At 39.6% G+C, this 20,828-nt stretch overlaps 3 protein-coding genes and 1 long non-coding RNA gene across 6 annotated transcripts in view; 3 read left to right on the top strand and 1 right to left on the bottom strand.

Annotated features, from left to right (window-relative positions):
- Positions 1–20,828, top strand: part of atf4a (activating transcription factor 4a) — a 265,767-nt gene that overhangs the window by 232,000 nt on the left and 12,939 nt on the right. The window lies entirely within an intron of this gene.
- On the top strand, positions 700–7,643 carry rps19bp1 (ribosomal protein S19 binding protein 1). The gene is made up of 4 exons (XM_079883049.1): positions 700–1,315; positions 5,914–6,081; positions 6,153–6,250; positions 7,232–7,643. The coding sequence occupies exons 1-4, from the start codon at positions 1,267–1,269 to the stop codon at positions 7,361–7,363; spliced, it is 447 nt and encodes a 148-aa protein (XP_079739175.1). The 5' UTR covers positions 700–1,266; the 3' UTR covers positions 7,364–7,643.
- LOC307165449 lies at positions 7,539–7,715 on the bottom strand. Its single transcript, XR_013822482.1, has 2 exons — positions 7,635–7,715; positions 7,539–7,583 (listed from the first exon to the last, which is right to left on the bottom strand). It is a non-coding gene; the product is annotated as an uncharacterized lncRNA (long non-coding RNA).
- On the top strand, positions 7,685–20,189 carry LOC307165414 (uncharacterized protein; the record flags this gene model as incomplete). Of its 3 annotated transcripts, XM_079883017.1 has the most annotated exons (9): positions 7,685–7,807; positions 7,998–8,076; positions 9,850–10,044; positions 11,821–11,871; positions 12,464–12,553; positions 12,705–12,773; positions 13,196–13,229; positions 13,521–13,563; positions 18,861–20,189. In XM_079883017.1, the coding sequence occupies 8 exons, from the start codon at positions 8,002–8,004 to the stop codon at positions 19,591–19,593; spliced, it is 1,290 nt and encodes a 429-aa protein (XP_079739143.1). In that variant the 3' UTR covers positions 19,594–20,189. The 3 variants fall into 3 exon arrangements, with proteins under 3 accessions (XP_079739143.1, XP_079739144.1, XP_079739142.1); XM_079883018.1 differs by lacking the exon at positions 11,821–11,871 and having other exon boundaries at positions 7,703–7,807; XM_079883016.1 differs by lacking the exon at positions 7,685–7,807 and having other exon boundaries at positions 7,981–8,076.

Raw genomic sequence — 20,828 nt, 5'->3', positions numbered from 1 at the left:
TCTGACATCCTTCTCATCCTTTGTCAGTGGAAGTCTATAACCTTATTCAGATTTGTCCAAATCAGATTTCTGTGTATATCCGACTGGAATCCGATCATATTTTAGCAAATGTGAACGGCAGAAAATCACATGGAAAGGTTTTTTGAGCTTCATTTGAAATCATATTCAGAAAGCATTTCTGGAAATCCATTTCAGGCTGACCTCTCTGATCCCGTGTGATTTAATAAAACGTGAACATGCCAGACTTTGACAGTCGCTGCAGAGATAAGGTTGTTGTTGAGCAGAAAATTACAAAACCATATGTAGAGACCGGCGGAAACGACAGCACAGAATAGATAGATAGATAGATAGATAGATAGATAGATAGATAGATAGATAGATAGATAGATAGATAGATAGCTTTTTTTAATTAATCAACTAACATTTATTTTTCTTGCAGGATCAACAATTATAAGCTTTTGAAACCTGATATGTTTCCAAACACTTTGGTGAAGGTCAGTCAGTGTGTCTTAATCATGTCCGAATATAACTAAAGGGGAAGTGCAACTAGACAGATGTTTAAATATATAAACTCATGACTTTGAATAACAAAGCTTCTACTTAGTAACAGAAGAGTTTTCTGAATAAGAACCAATCATATTAGTAATGAATCATGTCACCTTTGCCATGCTCTTATTCTATAAAAAATGTTCTCTTTTTGCCCAAGTAAACTTAAGTCTGTGCGTAGGGGAAAATCTTCCACAATAGATAGATAGATAGATAGATAGATAGATAGATAGATAGATAGATAGATAGATAGATAGATAGATAGAGGGCCATATTAAATCACTTAAATATGAACAGAAACTTCCCAACAAAAATATTCTTCTAAGAACGTTTTACTAACCTTCCCGTAATGAAAATGTTATTTCTGAATGTTCTCGGACCGGAACTTTGGACAAACATCAAACTAAAATATTTCAGAAAATAAACGTTACTTTTTTTGTTCCTTTGTTTTTTTGCTAACGTTTTGAAAACATTATTAAAGACCAGATTACCATATGAACGAAGGTTAGTTTATAACTTTGAGAGAACCTTGTCTGAACGCTAGTTTTGAGAGCGTTCTCGCTCCGCTTTAATCTACAGGCGGAACCTTGTTTCTGGAGCTCGTGTTTCCCGGTCGACTCAATGTTGTGGCGCACGCGATGAATTCACATGTTAGCTTGAAAACACCCAACGCTTTATAGTACTTTATATTTATCTACATTTATTTTCACCAGCTTGATCATGTCAGCATCACTGATCCGAAGGGGACTTGAACTGTTCAGCGAGAGAGGTAATTTATCGTTTTTTGATCTAAACGGCTAGTATTCCTTAGTGAAAAAAAATCATATGCTAAGTATACTTGCAGCCAGACTAATTCAGTATACTTCAAGTGTGTTAATGATTAGTTAACTTGAAGTGTGCTATTTTGGAACAACTAATTTTGTACTATGTATATTTTAGTTGTAATTAAATTGTAGCAAAGCATAACTTTAAGTGTATTTAGTGTGCTAAATTGGAACAACTAATTACATGCTTGATTATTAGTGATATTAAAGTTTACTTTATTTGTGTTACAAGTACATAAATTCATTGCGAGTGTAGCAATATAACATAAGATTATTATATTTGAGTAAAAAGTATATGCAATACCTTTGGCTTATTCCACATACTACAAATTGCACACTGTCTACAATAACACATCAGAGTCAGAAAGAGCTTTATTGCCCAGTGTGCTTACACACACAAGGACTTGTTCCTAGTACTGAAGCTTCCAGTGCACATATACAAATACAACAAGAAACATAGTGATAAAAATTCTAGGAATAAAAATTAGGGCTGTCAAACGATTAATCGCATCCAAAATAAAAGTTTGTTTTTACATAATATATTTGTGTGTACGGTGTATAATTATTTTCTATATATAAATACACACACATGCATGTATATATTTAAGAAATATTTGCATGTATATACTGTGTATATATATTTATATTATATATAATTTATATTATATATAAATATTTTATATATAAATAACACATTTTTCTTAAATATATATGCATGTGTGTGTATTTATATATAGAAAATAATTATACTCCGTACACACAAATATATTATGTAAAAACAAACTTTTATTTTGGATGCGATTAATCGTTTGACATCCCTAATAAAAATATGAAAAAGTATAAGGTCATAGTTGGGTTTAGTCAGAATAAACTTTTACAGATTATGAACATATTTACAGTATTTTGAATAGTATGAATACATATAAATATCACCTAAGTTTAGAAGATACTGCACACGTTTAAAGCCTGTGTAGAGAGAACGGTGTCGTCTTAGCGGCCCCTAATTTAATAACAAATGATCAAAACTAACTTTAGCTGGAAAATAACTTTATTAAAGAACCGCTATAAAGCCAAAACAATCTCTGTTACCTTAAATTATACGTTTATCTCTGTAAAGCTGCTTTGAAACAATCTACATTGTTAAAAGCGCTATATAAATGAAGATGACTTGACTTGACTAAACAGTGGGAGTATCGCACTAACAGGCGTAAGCTTGGGAGGCATGTTGACTGTTCAGAAGGGAAGGGAAACTGTTCCTGTGTCTAGATGTTCTAGTGGCCCGTGATCTGGCCAGTCTGATGGTGAGTGTGTGAAGTGCAGATCCGAGCGGGTGTGTGGTGTGAGACCGGGCTTCTCAAACCGGCATTTAAATCATCAGCAAGTTGTTGATTCTCCACAGATCGGGGGGGACTTCTTGTAGGCGATGTTCCTCAGGCCTCTCCGGACTGATGCCGGGTCGCTGGCTGAAAACTGGTTCCTCAGCTTTTCAGAGTAGCTTCTTATAGCAACGCTGAGCTCCTTTGTCAGTCTGTGTCTGGTCTGGTTATACAAGATTTTTCCCCACTTCTGTAAGCGTCCTCTTTGGCATGAAGAAGCTGTTTGAGTTTCCCAGTAAACCCTGGTTTATCATAAGTGAATGATAAGAATGTCCCGGTAGGAACGCAGTATCAGTGCAACTGAAGCCGGCCTGTAGATCGTCTCTGCTTCATTAGTACATCTTTTTACAGTCCTTATTACAGGTTTAGCCGATTCAGTTTCTGCCTGTAGGACGGTATAAGATGAGCCAGACCGTGATCAGAGAGCCCGTGGGACGGAGAGATACGCATTCTTCATAGTGGTGTAACAGTGGTCCAGTATAGTACTGTCTCAGGTGGGACGTGTAACGTGCTGTCTGTATTTTGGCAGTTCACGGGAGAGATTTGCTTTGTTAAAATCCCCAAGAATGATTAAAAGAGAGTCTGGGTACCTTTGTCCTGTTTCAGCTCTTTGTTCAGCCATCTGTCGCTCACACTCGCGTCTGGAGGGATGCTCACATTCACGAGAATGAACGAGGAAAACTCCCGTGGCGAGTCGAAAGGTTTACAGTTTATGAAGTGGGCCTCTACATTAGGAGAGCACACATCTGAACTCAAACTTTCGTTAATGTAGAAACACAATCCTCCACCTGTCGTTTTCCCTGTTAGCTCCGCGATGCGATCCGCACGGGACAGCTGGAAGCCCGGCAGATGTAGAGCGCTGTCCGGGAGGCCGCACTGCACATGCACATTAATAAACATGCACATTAATAAACATGCACATTAATAAACATGCACATTAATAAACATGCACATCAATAAACATGCACATTAATAAACATGCATATTAATAAACATGCACAATAATAAACATGCACAATAATAAACATGCACAATAATAAACATGCACATTAATAAACATGCACAATAATAAACATGCACATTAATAAACATGCACATTTATAAACATGCACATTAATAAACATGCACAATAATAAACATGCACATTAATAAACATGCACAATAATAAACATGCACATTAATAAACATGCACAATAATAAACATGCACATTTATAAACATGCACATTTATAAACATGCACAATAATAAACATGCACATTAATAAACATGCACAATAATAAACATGCACATTTATAAACATGCACAATAATAAACATGCACATTAATAAACATGCACATTTATAAACATGCACATTAATAAACATGCACAATAATAAACATGCACATTAATAAACATGCACAATAATAAACATGCACATTAATAAACATGCACATTAATAAACATGCACATTAATAAACACATGCACATTTATAAACATGCACAATAATAAACATGCACATTAATAAACATGCACAATAATAAACATGCACATTAATAAACATGCACAATAATAAACATGCACATTTATAAACATGCACATTTATAAACATGCACATTTATAAACATGCACAATAATAAACATGCACATTAATAAACATGCACAATAATAAACATGCACATTAATAAACATGCTCAATAATAAACATGCACAATAATAAACATGCACAATAATAAACATGCACAATAATAAACATGCACAATAATAAACATGCACATTTATAAACATGCACATTAATAAACACATGCACAATAATAAACACATGCACAATAATAAACACATGCACAATAATAAACACGCACATTAATAAACACGCACAATAATAAACATGCACAATAATAAACATGCACAATAATAAACATGCACATTAATAAACATGCACATTAATAAACACATGCACAATAATAAACATGCACATTTATAAACATGCACAATAATAAACATGCACATTAATAAACATGCACAACAATAAACATGCACATTAATAAACATGCACATTAATAAACATGCACATTAATAAACACATGCACAATAATAAACATGCACATTAATAAACATGCACACTAATAAACACATGCACATTAATAAACATGCACATTAATAAACATGCACACTAATAAACACATGCACATTAATAAACATGCACATTAATAAACATGCACACTAATAAACATGCACACTAATAAACACATGCACACTAATAAACATGCACATTAATAAACATGCTCATTAATAAACAAATATTACTTAGCTGTACTTTGTACAATATACTATTGTATACTATAATGTATTTTGAAAGTATACTTTGTGCATTGATGCATTGTTACAATTATCATTTTCAGCAAACAGTCAAAAATATGCTAAAGTGCAATTGAAGTAAAGTGCAAATAAAGACACTTTTAAAAATTAAACAGAATTTTCACTTCACACTTTAGAATATATGTACTATTATTTTAAAGTGTGTTAAAAGTTGTATTGTGAAAATAGGTAAAAGCATGATGCTAATATACTTTTAATATATTTAAAGAGTAATTTTTTTTAATTTTTTTGTAAAAAATATTTACAATGTACTATTGAAAAAGGGAATATATTTCAAATACAATAAAATATACTTTATTGAATTTTTTTCACTAGGGTAAGTTTGTAGTGGCTATCTATATACATAAAAAGTTATTTTGTATCCGTGTCTCTGTAGATCTTATTTATGGATCCAGAATGTATTTTGCAATTTTTAGTACATTTAAATAATCTTAATTGTACTTTTTTTTTTTTTTTTTTTTTTACATGTACTTATTTATTTTTATTCTTATATATATATATATATATATATATATATATATATATATATATATATATATATATATATATATAAAATAAAAATAAGTACATGTAAAAAAAAAAAAAAAGTACAATTAAGATTATTTAAATGTACTAAAAATTGCAAAATACCTTCTGGATCCAGGATGTTTTTTCCATCTATGTTTGTTTTAATTGTTATAGGCCTACTTATAATACTATGTTGTTAAATGTTTAATGTGTATCTGCCATGTAATAGCTGGTGATGCTGATATGGCAATAAACTCTAATACTCCTCCTCCTCCTCCTCCTCCTCCTCCTCCTCCTCTGTAGACGCAGTGAAGCAGAAGAAGAGCAGTTCTCGTAAGTCTGCGCTGATGAAGCGGATCAGCACCGATAAACAGGGCGTTCAGAAGCGGATCCGACAGATCCAGAGACCCGGAGGATCCTCGAGGAGAAACACAAACACCGTCAAAGACAAACACATCCGATCCGCTCTGGGTAACTCTCACATCCTCAGACCTGAACGTTCAGTTAGTTCGCCAGCTGATGAGTGTTTCTGCTTTCCTCAGACGAATACAGAAAGAAGCAGAAGAAGAGTAAACTCGGGTTAAATCTGAAGTATTTCCTGTCCTCTGCTCATAAAACACAAAGCAGCCACGCAACCAAGGTCTGAATCTCTTCAGGTTTATCTGGTCAAACACAGGGCTTTCCACACTTCAGCTAGTTAACCCTGTGTATTCACTGGGCATCTGGGTTAACCTGCTCATTTGCATACTCGCGGTGTCAGTGTCACTGATTGGACAAGCGCACCACATGACCTGTGTAAGGTCACACGAGCGTAGACACTTTTCGTAGACTGTGATCACGCGTTTTAACGGTCATTATCATCGTAAGATTTTTATATATTTAAATTATTATTTTTTTAATTATGTACATTTATAACAATATACATTACAGTATTAAATTACTTCTAATAAACTTAAACTTCGTTTAGGTAGCTATTTTTTCGTGTTTACATGCAAATCACAATCTGGTAACAATCATTACTGGAAATGTGGAGGAAATGTATTAATTTTTAATTATTTTAATTTATAAATATTCGTGGTCTCTTTCAAAAACACGTTCATATTTTGACTGGACAATTAAGGAATTTTTTCTAAACCTTCTAAAGATCCGTTCAAACCAAGGACGAAAACTATAACGAGAAAGATATAGTTTTAATATATAAATATAAAAGAATAGTCCACACCACAGAAATAATGATATTGACGGAATCACTTTCAAAACTATTATTTTTCCAGCTAATGAATGATAAAAACATTGACAGCCAATCAGAATCCATCGTGCTTTTAAAGAGCGCGAGCATTTAAAGAGAAAGACGACAAATAATAATAATGCTAATAATAAACAGAACGATATCGTTCAGTGTTGTGGACGCTAATATAGTTATAGTTATCGTTCTTAGCCTAAACGTCTCACTAATACAGCGCTAATCCGGTTCTGATTTTATACAACATTCCTCCACCCAGGGTTAAAAGCGGGATCAGAACGACGATAACCCGGGGTTAAACGCAGTGTGAAAAGCCCTATCAATCAGTGATGATATATTATGTGTGTTAAATGATTTAAAAATGTATGTTTTGTTTAGATTGTGGAGAATAATCCCAGTCGCCGCGCTTGTCATCAACCGGATCGACCCGCCAAAAAACAGGCTGAGGAATCCGTCTTCACCGAGGAAGAGTTCCAGAAGTTCCAGAAGGAATATTTCTCAAATCTATAACGCCTGTGAGGACCTAATCCCGTGGGACAGTAATATTAATCCAGGGATCGTCCATCCGGAGTGATCTCTGACCGAAGCTGGATCGCAGATATTGTGTTTTATTGAATAACTTGTTTTTCGAACGTCTGTATTAAATGTTGATTGTGTAACAGAATGTTTCTTTTCATGCATCACCATTGAAGTTAATAAACACACACGTTTTGTTGTTCATCATGTGAAACTAAAGTCACGAATCGTTTGCCTGAGAGCCCTAACCCCCCGACACGTTCACAGTCGTCATCGAACAGAAGAATGAAGTGTTTCTGGATGGACGAGTCCTGTGTCTCTCAGCGGGACATCAGAAAGATCTGGAACTGAAACAAACACAGATGCACCTTTAGACAACCTTGTAACTGAGTGGCGTTTGTTAGCTAAGAAATAAAGCAGCTTTACTCCGATCTGACTGTAAGTAACTGTTATGTGAGTTGCATTTAATTTGAGAAATGAATCACGAGTTATGTGTAGAGCTTCATGTTTTTCTGACTGATGTCTTTTAAAATTCATGTGTTTAGAGATAAAGATCAAATAGACGTGACGATGTGTTTGTAAATGTTTAAAGCTGTCGAGTGTATGTTTGCATGTGTGTGTGTGCTAGAGGAATGATGAACCGCTGGGATGGACGCCGGGCTGATGATCCTCTATATGAGCCCGTTCTGCCGGACCGACACACACCTGTAATGACACGCTTCAGTGCTTTACCACGTCTGGAGTTTGTGCACTACTGGATGCTTGCTCACTGCTTAACTATTGTTCAAAGGTTTGGGGTCTGTAAGCTTCTAGAGATGCGAAGTCCTCCTGTAGTCAGTCATTTTATCCCTTAAAACTCATCTTTGATCACCAAAATTACATATTTAAATATTTTTTCCTTCTTTGTGTCGTATATCTTGAATGTAACTCGACACCCTTGCCTCATTTAGCATGCGCGGTTCTATGAATATGCAAATGAGCCCCGCCTCCACTCACTCACTCTGTTTACACGTTTATGGTTATTTTTTTATGAGCCCCGCCTCCACTCACTCACTCTGTTTACACGTTTATGGTTATTTTGAAAAACGGAGACATTTCCCTTCGGTTGTGCCCCTCGTTTACACGCAAACGGAGAATTCGCCTCTGAAAACGATTCTTTCTAAGAACTCCGGCCAGAGTGGAGATTTTGGAAAACTCTGTTTGCATGTAAACTGAGAAAAACAGAGTTTTAGGCAGTCGACGTCTCAGTATGCGACAGAACTTGCACTGCGTCGAAGGTGCGACCTATATTTTCGGGATTCTGATCGGCTAACATGGGCTTGAGCTTCTCGTTACACTGCCACCTACAGGTTTGGCATGCTCTTGACGGCATATACACGGGTTTGTGTAAACGAACACTTTTCTGAAAACGGAGAGGGTGAAATGTGTTTATGAAAATAACCGGCCACGTGTCAACGTAGCCTCAGAGATCCACTGGTTGACGATCACACGTTGATCTGATTGGTTACAAGGTAGTTTGTGACGTCAGAAACACCAGCGATTTCAAAGCGTGTTTTTGAGACTGTCTTTGGTTCACTGCAGTTTTAAGGAGGAAATACTCAGCAATGCTGTCGACTTATGAATTTACACATGGTTTGTCTTTAAGCATATTAGAAACACCACATAGACACATAAACAACATTAAAAGCTGTATTTTCACCACAAGGGGGACTTTAAAAAGTTTTATCATTTTGACTTTAGTGCCGCACTTTTAGAACGTCTAATCATGAGACGCTGCAAAAGACGCGAGCGCGACTGTAAAATTGAAAAATGGTAGAAAAGTAGCGCAGATCTTTGTGAAGAGGTCCTTATGCTCTCAAAGGCTGGATTTATTTAATAAAAAAAATACAGTAAAACCAGTAATATTGTGAAACTATATATTCACATTTTTTATGTGAATATATAGTAAAGTGTAATTTATTCCTGTGATCAAAGCTGAATGTTCAGCATCATTACTCCAGTCTTCAGTGTCACATGATCCTTCACAAATCACTCTAATATGATGATTTGATGATCAAGAAACATTTATGATTATTATCAATTTTGGAAACAGTTTCAGATTTCTGTGGAAACCGTCATGCATTTTATTTCTCAGGATTCTTTGATGAATAGAAAGTTCTAAATAGCAGCATTTATTTGAAATAATCATTTGTAACATTATAAATGTTTTTACTGTCACTTTAGATCAATACCGTGCTACATAAACAAAGCTACTGTACCCAAACATTTGAACACATGGTATTCCAACTATGTCTGCCTTTTCAAATGTGTGTGCTATGCGATACGGAATGAATGCAACGTTGCAAGATATTTTGCATCTAGTTTTGTGTAAAACATTCAACATTCTAATCAGATAATGAGTCAAGAAAGAGAAGTAAAAATCACAACAGTTCAGTCACATTGATTATATGTTATTGCTTTTGAACGTTGATGTGTCTTAGGTAAGGCTTCCCCCGCCTGTCCCAGGAAAACCTGATCAAAGAGGCAGAAACAGTCCAGAGAAACGTTCCTGTGACTTTTCTCCAATATATGATGTGATTCTCCCTCGTCCTGCTTCATCAGAACCTGTCAGAACCGAGCCGTCTCTGTATCCACACCTGTATGAAGACATATCAGCACTGCTGGACGGCCGGCAGGTGAAGAGATGTACAGTGTGTTTGTCAAACTAACAACGCAAGAGCTTCTCTCTGAGCTTGACTTACCAGATTTCTGTCATCAAATATTTTGTTTGTGCATTTTTTGTCAAATTTTTTCTTTTAGTGACATTTTTGAAGTGTGACTGAAGTGTCCAAATACTGTTTTCACTGCAAAAAAAAAAAAAGAAAAAAAAAAGCTTTTCTTACTTAAATTTTTTGTCTTGATTCCAGTTCGGAAAATTCTTAAATCAAGATGCATTTACTAGATGAGTAAAATTCCATAAGATATTAGGCCTATGTCTTGTTTTCTGGGGGAATAAATAGAAATTAAGAGAGCTGTTGCTTGTAAAAAGTAAAATTATCTGCAAATGGGGTACGAAAAATAATCTTGATTCAAACAGAAAAAATATTGGTAGATAATTTAGCTTGTTTTATGCAAAAACTCACTTATTTTTGATTTATTTCCCCATAAAACAAGACATAATATCTTATGGTATTTTACTACTGTTATGTTTATTACACCATTTATATTTCTATACGTATAATATCATGATAATATAGACCTAATGCGCCAGAGAAACGAGGTTGCCGCCATCTTTAGAATATTGTCTTTGAACTTCCGTTTTTGCGGTCGCTCTGTATATTTATATGGCGCTGCTGTCCAGGAGTAATTAGCTTTTGAAGTGGATTTACTTAATGTAAAGTTAACGAAAGTTATCATGAGGATTGTAATGTTTAAAGTAGATGTCTTAACAAATGTCAGTAGACCGGGAAGATTTTAAAACGAGCCGTTCATTCATAAATACGCAAGATCGCTGTAAAAATACAGACCGGAAGTCAAAAGACAACGAGCGCAGCGCTGAAAAGGGGCGGGGCTACATAAGGTCTTATAGGCCATAGGCACATATAGCTGGTAAGTCTAGGTTGAAAAATCGTCTATGCAAGTGAGTGGGAGAAAATAATTATTTTCTGGTCCCGTTTGAATTGTGCCATGAATGTGAACATATGTTGTCTGTGAATTTTTTATATAATTTTTCGTGTAAAGAATGCTACAATTTAGCGGGTAGAAGTTTGATACGGTTTATAGACTTTGTGTGAGAGCACTTTGTGGACTACAACTCTTCGCTGCTTTCGACGCGTTTGAAACGTCAACACCACTCGCACACGGACACTAGCTCACGGATCCCACTAAACATGGCTGTGTCTTTGGTGCACTTCACCGCCTTCTTTCAGGGAGAGGACAAAATCATTGAGGTTGGCGAAAACCGCGGGTAAGTCAACTTTATGGGGTGACGTCACATAGGCGACATGTAGTCTTTCTCGTTATGTCTTTTCCACAACTGCTAGCCGAAGAATCATACCATATACTGTCAAACTCGTAACATGAAAAATTATATAAAAAATTCACAGACAACATATGTTCACATTCATGGCACAATTCAAACGGGACCAGAAAATAATTATTTTCTCCCATTCACTTGCATTGACGATTTTTCAACCTAGAGGTCCAGTGGGGTTTTACGGATGGGCGGGACTTACCAGCTCAATAGAAATGTAAATGATAACATAATATATGATAAACATTTTCACTGAAATACTTAATATTGAAATCTAAAAGAGAAGAAAAAAAAACTCCAAACGTAAACACACTAGTGAACTACACACACTCCCTTGAGTTTGGACGTTAGAAACGCTGCTTTGAGTGTGGTTTTGACCGAGACCCTGAAGTTCAGGATCTTCCAGCGGTTTTGAATAATTTTCTGATCTGTTCTACAGCCTTTTGCTCCTCCTTTCCCAGCAATGAAATGTGCTCCAGGACCCCTGAAGGTGAGAGAATCATTAATCTTTAATGATTATCAGAAAATTTCAGATTTGAAAATTACACATTGATTATCAGAAAAAACTGTTCAAGCTTTTGATTGTGTATTGAAAGTGAAAGACTGCAGTGACAGATTCAGATTCAGATCAGTCTTATCAGCTGAATGAGCGAAACCAGTCAGACTACAGTAGTCAATGGATCAGAACCTTTCATCAAACTTATACATGAATTCTGAACAATACCCGTTCTAGTCTTAGGAAAACTTTGATGAACTTTTTTGATCCACTTCAAATGTTGACTACTGTAGTCGATTCCTGTAGAACCAGCTTTGCTCCAACACACTTGCCTGTAGTTTTTAAATAAGCCTTAAGGACGTGATTAGCTGGATCAGGTGCATTTATTTAAGGTTGAAACTAAACTTTGTGTGATTTCCAAACAGTGTTTTTGCGCCCTTGAAGGGCACTTGGGAAAGGGGACGTCATTTCGTTCCAAAAGAAAGTGAACTGAATCCCTTCACAAAGGGCCACCCCCGTACTTTGCCACTCATGTTCTGCAACGTAGTCTTACCACATATAAAAATGTTCATTATTCTCATTGCAGTTGATGGGGATGGATGAGTCTCCTCAGAGCGGAGAGCGCCACCCACAGGCTGCTCAGAACCACTACAGTGAATACGGGTCACTCAGCAGGGTAATGCAAGCCACTGAACTTGGAAAATGGAAAGAAAACTTAAATTCCGCTACAGCTATAATGGAATAAATAGCTAGAAAATAGTTGACTGCATCATTAATGAGATGTTTGAAATAAACAGTGTTAAAACAAGACATTATTGTGTTTCCAGGTGAAAATACAGCAGAACGTCCTTTTCATGGCAGCTCCGCCAGATCATGGAGGATTTCAGGACTCGCAGGTGTTTTACTTTCCTGAAACATTTCTAGTGATTCTAAAATTCGGAGAAACCTCATAAAAGGACATCAAATATACATTATAAAGAATTTGTTAAATTCAGTCATGTCTGATCGTCATTTATCAGATCAAGTGTCACCTCTTATGTTTGAATCAGCTGGTGTTTTGGTGATCAAGTTCACCTCAAAACTGTAGAGACTAATATTAACTATCAACATCATCCACTGACTGACAATACTGACTGTCTTAATCTTCATCATACATCTATTTGTTTAGCATCTCTGTAAAGTGTTTGTGGATCTTTCTTTATAAACGACACTTGATTTGATATTTTGTATCGGATGTAGAGACATTCAGATATATGTAACTAAAGCTGTGTCTGAATAACAAAGACTGAAGTCTGAAGCTTTGCTCTCTTTCCATCAGGACAGAAACATCTCACGGAAGGGGAACAATTTGAGTAAGAGACAAACACAAAACGCTTCATGCTAATTTTAATGCCTTTATTAAAATTACATTCATTAATTTGTCTTTGTTTGAGTAGGCACTTTATGATAAGAAATAATTATTTTTAGTGTTCTAATACCAACTTAATTATCCAGCATACACTAGAATAATAAATGTTAAGGCTGAAGTATTTGGTCTTTTTTCCCTGTAATGGTAAAATTTGACTTTTGAAATGTATTTTTTAAATTTCCACACTTTTTGTCACTGACACACTGAATCAAAAAATTATTTTTATTTATGTCAGGAGGATCTACAGATCGCTCAGGGGTTTCCGATTCAGACTTCCGGTAAAGTAAATCCTTAGATTCTTTATCTGTACTATATATATATATATATATATATATATATATATATATATATATATATATATATTCTACAGGGCTGTTGAATGCTTGATTCTGATTGGTTGACGAATGTTCTAATTTGTGCAATTATTTCCAGAGAAACACACGGCTAAAGTAGTTCAAGTCAGGTCTCGAACGCATTACAGTTCCATACCACTTCACCAAATGATTTCAGTTTTTTCAAAGGTCCTTACAGCTGACCACAGCAAAAGAATGTCCTGGTTGCGTATGCAACCACGGAGGACGTAGTCGACGTCGACTGAATGGGGATCACGCGTAGGGAGCCTGTCTTCTTCGTACTACTATTTAATCAAGCCAATTCAACAGTGGCGTGCGTGATTACACGCTCCGCCCCACAGCGCGGGTATAAACACGGAAGTGGACGCACACACCAGTTGCTTTTTCGCTGAGGAGCCGATCGGCCCCCGGAGTCAGCGGTGGTCCAGCAGTAGTGGCGAGGGGACTACGTCTGACGTTCCCGACTGAAAGGGAACGTCCTGGTTGCGTATGCAACCCACCTTTCCCTGAAGGAGGAGTCGACGTCGACTGAATGGGGATACATATTGAAAACGCCACTAGAGCTGCCACCTTCCAGTGCCTAGACAGAAGCCTCCTGATCCCCCAGCGATTTGGGGGCGGAGAAGGGACAGGGCTTTAGGCCAGGGAAGTCACTGCTGTTCCTACAGGACCACTGGGAAAGCGTTCCCTGTACATGGAAAGAAGGGACACTACGGAAGCCACATCCTGCTCACAGGAAGGTAACATGTGGAGAACACACATATGGACTGGGAGAATTGATGAGCAGTACAACATATGGAATGTCACTGGGGAGGCTCCAGCCTATAACCGGGGGACACTACTCACCAGACTGTGACGTCAGAAAGCTCTGCCAAGGGAAGACACAGGCTCGCCGTAGGGAGCCGTATCATGGAAGAATACACATATAGGATCACCGTGGGGATCGCAACATATGGACCCAGCCTAGCACAAGTTCCACCAGTGCATACGAGTGGTAGGCCAGGCTTCGGACACTCCGCCACGTCCGTTGCCGGAGGTTGTGGAGGAACTCAACAGGGTTCGGTTTAAGAGGGAACTCTACTGGAGCAAGAATTGCGCACGTATCCAGTCCATAGAAGGGGAATGGCGCAGCAAGCCGACACTTCGATCCGGGCTTAAATGAAACTGGCTTCATGAGAAGGGAGCCCACGAGAAGCAGCGGTTCGACTATAGGTGTCGACAAGCCCCCAACTCTAGAATATCTGTCAGCGATATGCACAGCACTCTGTGTCAACGCCTAGGCGGGAGCACACACTCACTTCAGAGGAGCTCACCACCTAAGTGGACACGTGCATCTCAGGTTTTTCACCAAGATGAAGGCAGCCACCATTCAGTGGGCCAACCTCGCTTGGAAACAGCCTTCCCTTTCTGCTGATTTCCTTAACAGACAAGAACTGGTCTGAGGTCCTAAGGCTTGCGTTCTGTGCACGTATAACCGCAATGAAGCGGACGGACAGAGAAAGCCAGGGCTGGGTCTGCCTCCTCCGGGGCAGCGCTTGCAGGCTCACCACCTGGTCCCACCTTTAGGGACAGGTGGGAACCTTGGGCACATATCCAGGCCTGAATTCCAGGCACAACTCGTTGACCGAAAGCGAGCAAGTTCCTACCCTCTAGTGGAGACCATGCGAGCAAGAGAACTGTTTCTTTAAAAACAGAATTTTTAACTCACTGTCTGCAGTGGCTCAGGGGCAGTCTCTGCAGTGCAGTAGCACCAGAGATAAAGCCCAAGAGGATAAAGAGGGGCACAAGGCAGAATCCTTTGCTCCCTCAGGAGCCTGACGATCAGGACGTTCTTCCCATGCTACTGCATCATTATGTGCATCAATAGAAAAAATAGAGGCAACATCATTTTTAGGGTCCAATCCATCTTGCAGGAAAGAAAGCACTGAGATGACCGAACATCTTTCAGGATCTCCTCACGGAGAGAAGACTCACTCAACAAATGGGTTCCACTTCTATTTGGCGTAAGCAATCAGCTCCTTTTAGGGGGTGCTCTTGCAGAAGTGATGGTGACTACCACATATTCTTGCAGTAGCCACCAGAATCTCTGCGTCCATTCTTAGGACCGGCCTGGAATCTCTCCGGGGTCTGAACGCGGGTGCCATCATGCCCCGTCCCTGAGAATGTACTCAGGGGAAAGTCAGGAAGGGCTGTCGAGGAGAACTAGGTCTGGTTGGGCCAATAAGGGGCAACTGTCAAGACCTGCTCCACTCCTGACCTAGCACAGTACGTGCAAGCAACATGCGCGCACAAGACAGGAGCACTGCTCAACACTAGGTGTGAAGAAAATCATTGAGCTTCAGGAGCATCTCCGCTCAACACTTGAGTGTGATGAAATTCACTGAGCTTCAGGAGCATCTCTGCTCAACACCTGAGTGTGATTAAAATCACTGAACTTGAGCGGGCACCAGGCGAATGAATCGCATAGCCATTTTTTTAGAAGGCTCACTGAGGAATGCATTTCTGCGGGGCCCCGGTGCCAGCTGAGAGCCAGTGTCTGTCCAAGGGTTGTTCACTCGGACAGAAATAACAACTGGCAGAGAAACAAATCCGGAGAGGCAAACAGATGTAACTGTGCGGCCCCGAAGTGGTCCCTGCCCAGCTGGACCGCCTGGGGATGGAGTCTCCACTCTCCCTGGCCATAGGCTGTCGTGAGGTTCATCGGCAGCACGATTGAGCAGGCCGGAAGAAATAGTGGAATGAAACGACCTCAGAAGCTTCTGACTCCAAGGAGGTGATGGGTGAGTTGTGACATGCGAGGGAGGCTTATCGCAACGGTCGCAATGCTGTCTTTTCAGACCAGTACCAGCTCGCTGAGCAGCGGTGGCTTAAAGCGAGGGGAACTGCAACAATTCGAGGCAATGAATGACAATGCAGTCGGAGGTCGCCCAAGCCTCCGTTAAAGCATGCACTTTGTACATGGCCCCTCAGTCGGTGTTAGTGGACCTCGTTCTAGGAGCGGTTGGCTTGGAGAAATGAAAGGTCTGATCACGGGATGAAGGTTTGGCTGCAGGCTAGGGTGATCTGTTGTCACACAGGGCATGCCGCTCTGCCACGGTCACCTCGGGACTCGACCATGAAGCCAGTGCTGAAGCGGTCTTCATATGGAGGAAGCCATGCGGCTGCGTCTGCCATATGCCCCAGGAGCCTCTGAAAGTTCTTTCAGTGGGACCCTTTCTCACTTCTGTATAGCACCGACCGGACACACTCTTCTTGAAGAGGCATGTTGGACCGAGTCCATTTCCATACCGGCAAAGAGATACTCTGCCCATGGGTGAGCTTACTCTCTCAAAAAAAACCTAAAAACCCAACTGGCTATTGAGCACTCGAAGGGTAGGACTCTGTACTGATACTTCGAGCCCTCAAACGCAACCCACAGGATAGCCTGTGGTGCGGAAGGCTAGAGATCTGAAGCACATGTCATTCAGGTCAAACGCTGCAGACCAAGCTTGGGGGCGGGGTATTCTGAAAAATGCCTCTTTGTGTAGCAACTTGGATGGAGGCTTTCGAGAAAGGGCCCATTTCAAGTGACACAGGGCCAAGATGGTCACGACCCACCACATACTAGGTACATGAAGAACGAGTTTATAAAAACTGGCCTTCATATCGACAGGAGGGAGCGGCTATATCGTATCCTTCGCCAGTAGGACAGCGACATGTGCGCACAAGACAGGAGCACTGCTCAACACTAGGTGTGATGATTATCATTAAACTTGAGCGGGCGCAGAGCATTAATGAATCGCATAGCCGAGTCTGATGGTCACAGTCTGGTCCGGACCGGTTGGGAAGCTCTTTCCGCTTCTACGAACCAGGCCCAGGCCCAGAAGACCACAGACGTACCCGAGGTGGGGCAGCGAGGTGGAGGACAGGAACCCGGCTCGGAAGGCAGTGTGCAGTGCAACAGTTACCTGTCCCGAAGAGATATACCTGGCTGAAGCTCCTCCATAGTTGACCCACTATCGGAGGATGGCCAGTCCACGTAGAGAGAGTTTCCCCTCGTTCCCGTCCGAACGGGTAGAGTTGGTGGGATTGTTGGTCGGCCACAGCGAAAGACGTCTTATCCCAGGGCTTAGATGGCTAGTTGGGCTGCTGCAAGCCTTGGGTCCGACGGGTTAGCAGGAGTGGAGAGTTTAACTTGATCCATGGGAGAGGTGAAAGCGCTGACACAGACGGGCAGCCAGAGACAAATCCAGGTAGCGAGCGTGGGTGGCTTGCCAACCAAGAATAAATCGCAACTAATCGCAACGTTCTTACAATCACGCCTGGTGGAGGCTGATTGATATAAATATTTCCTCTTGTTGACTGTGGTGAAGTCAGCGAAACAGTTGAGCTGTGCAGAAAAGAGGTTGTGAGAAGCGAATATCAACTGAGGAAAGATAGCGCATGCAGGTATTTTATACACTTGGTAAGGGGCGGGTCCCTTACCTGGCATTGGACACGCTCTTCTGTCTGTCATGCCAGACTTGGTGTAATTGGATGCTTCTGCAGAGGTCAGGTGCAAATGCCCTTCCCATAGGTGGATCTCGATCACAAGATGATGAAAGAGAACCTGTTGTCAGCACTGCTCTGACGATGTTTTCAGTAAAATAGTTTGGGACTTAAAAGCTACATAATATTTCTCACTAGCGAGGGAATAACGGTGCTGTTCTTGAAGCAGATAAACTTACAGTTTCGCTATTAGTCGAGATGCTGCTACTACCGAACACTGTTAAGAGACACACAGACTTTCTATCTGTCTCTCTCTGTCTCTCTCTCTGCCGCTCTCTCTAATAACTGCATAAATAACTGCATTAGTCCGCTATCAGTGGCTCAAACATCGGTTAGCTCTAAAATTACGTTTTGGTATTAACAACGGAGGCTTGGGATGAGATGCGTAAGAAATTAGTCCTACACACAAGACAATTTTAAGGACAAAAACCTGACAGATGTCTTGAAATACATAATCTGAACAATGTTTTGAGGTGTGGTAACCCGTAGTATAAGTGGAATAATTGGCCTTTAAATTAAAAAATAATGCACAGCCTTGGTGTAACTCCGCTTCACGTCGTGGCCGCATTACCACCTCAGGTGTGCATTATTTTTCTAATAATTAAATGGCCCGTCCTCAATTATTCCTTTCATATATTTCAACAATAGGACGAGAGCCTGCTTCATTTATGCTGCAACTCACTTTTGTCTTGCAGGGTCTTCATGGACAGAGGAGAAAGTTTTGAGAAAGCTCTTAAGTGCTATGTTTCTCAACTTCCATTTTGTGCAAGCTCTCTACAAAGACAAATATGTGAGCTGGAGGCCGTGGCTGCAGCCCTGGACAAGACGAAGAAAGGGACGAGAATCGCCAGGATCACCGGAGGAACAACCGGAGCGGTTGGCGGAGCGGCGGTCGTAGCGGGAGTCCTGCTAGCTCCCGCGACTATGGGTGCGTCTCTAGCGATCGCCGCGCTCGGGGTCGGGGTCGCGGCCGCCGGCGGGGTCACCGGCGCATCCGCCGCCATCACCAAGAAAGTCAAAACAAAGCAGGTTAGGAAAAAGGTGGAATCGATCTTGAAAGAGTACCAAAGTGAGATGAGGGATATTGAGGTTTACTTAAGAGATATCAACAGAGAGGTGGAGAACCTAAAAAAATATGACCTGCTGACGCTAAAACGCGTGAACGTGAAATCTGCAAAGATCGTGGCGCTAGTTGAGATAGCAAGCAAATCATCAGCTACCCTCAGCGTGATGAACAAATCCTCAGGTGTGATTCAGGGCTTTGCCCTTGGCATGAATATTTTCTTTAGTGAAAAAGATTCCCAAAAGCTCAAGAAAGAGTCAAGGACCAAATTTTCCCAGCAGATTTGTGAGGTGGCAGGACAGATTAATGCCGGTCTGAAAGAGCTGATGGACCTGAGAGATAAACTGCTCTCAGAAGGGATATGAGGCGTGACCAGACAGGAGTGGTGTTACAATATTGTGATTAGAAGAGCTGAAAAAAATTGGTGTTAATTCGTTAAATTTATGTAGCACTTTTTTTCCCCAAGCCATAATCTTTGTGAGTATGAGCTCAAGCAGGAGATATAGGGTACCGATCTATAACTTGAATAAATTCTCTCTAATTCCACTTTCAATTAAATTATTGAAAAATAAAAGGTGTGAGGGTAGATTGGTAATGTGTTGGGTATTGTGTCATGTCTTATGTGTAGGTATAGTGTAATATTAGTATTGTGTAATGATTGATGTATGTCATTTGAGATGTTATGTTGAGAGTGTAACTGTATAGTGAACTGTTGTAAGTTGACCTGCTCTCTCGATTGGCCAAGACAAATTTCTCCTAAGGGAGACAATAAAAGATAAACTAACTATTGTATAATGGTGAACAAACTGTTCCTCCATTAATGGTGGCTGGAGGGGCGGCCTCGTGCAGTTTCTCATAATTTTGCATATGTAGCCATGTATTCTTCTTCTGTATCCTTGCAAAAGTGTCAAAGTAATAGTGATAAAAAGTAATAAAAAGTTGAATTGTGTTTGATTGAATTAATATAATGTCATGTGTATTTTAATGTTGTCATTTAATTCATTCCATAATGAGTAATTAATGGCAATGCATTTGTGTATTTAAATATACATTTTCCATTACATTTGTGCAACGTTTGGTGCAAAATGAAAATGATAATTCAATTATATAATTTACATTTGCCGTTTCATACACTAGTTTTAATATGTAAATTGAATACATATGCTTTAGTGCTTTACCACATCTGGAGTTTTTTCACTATTGGATGCTTGCACACTATTTAACTATTGTTCAAACGTTTGGGGTCTGTAGGTTTCTGTTGATGCATATATATTTTTAAAGTCTTTAAAAAAGTTTAAGGACTTTAAAAAGTTTTATCATTTTGACTTGAGTGCCGCGTTTTTAGAACGTCTAATCATGCATGAGACTCTGCAGTGAAAAAAAACTGTACCCAAACATTTGAACACACGGTATTCCAACTACGTCTACCTTTTCAAATGTGTGTGCTATGCGATACGGAATGAATGCAACGTTGCAAGATATTTTGCATCTAGTTTTGTGTAAAACATTCAACATTCTAATCAGATAATGAGTCAAGAAAGAGAAGTAAAAATCACAACAGTTCAGTCACATTGATTAGATTATTGCTTTTGAACGTTGA

This window comes from Squalius cephalus (genome assembly GCF_949319135.1).
Source record: "Squalius cephalus genome assembly, chromosome: 10".
Classification (NCBI taxonomy): Eukaryota; Metazoa; Chordata; class Actinopteri; order Cypriniformes; family Leuciscidae; genus Squalius; species Squalius cephalus.
The sequence above is the reverse complement of the archived record's forward strand: the minus strand, read 5'-3'. Positions and strand labels throughout refer to the sequence as shown.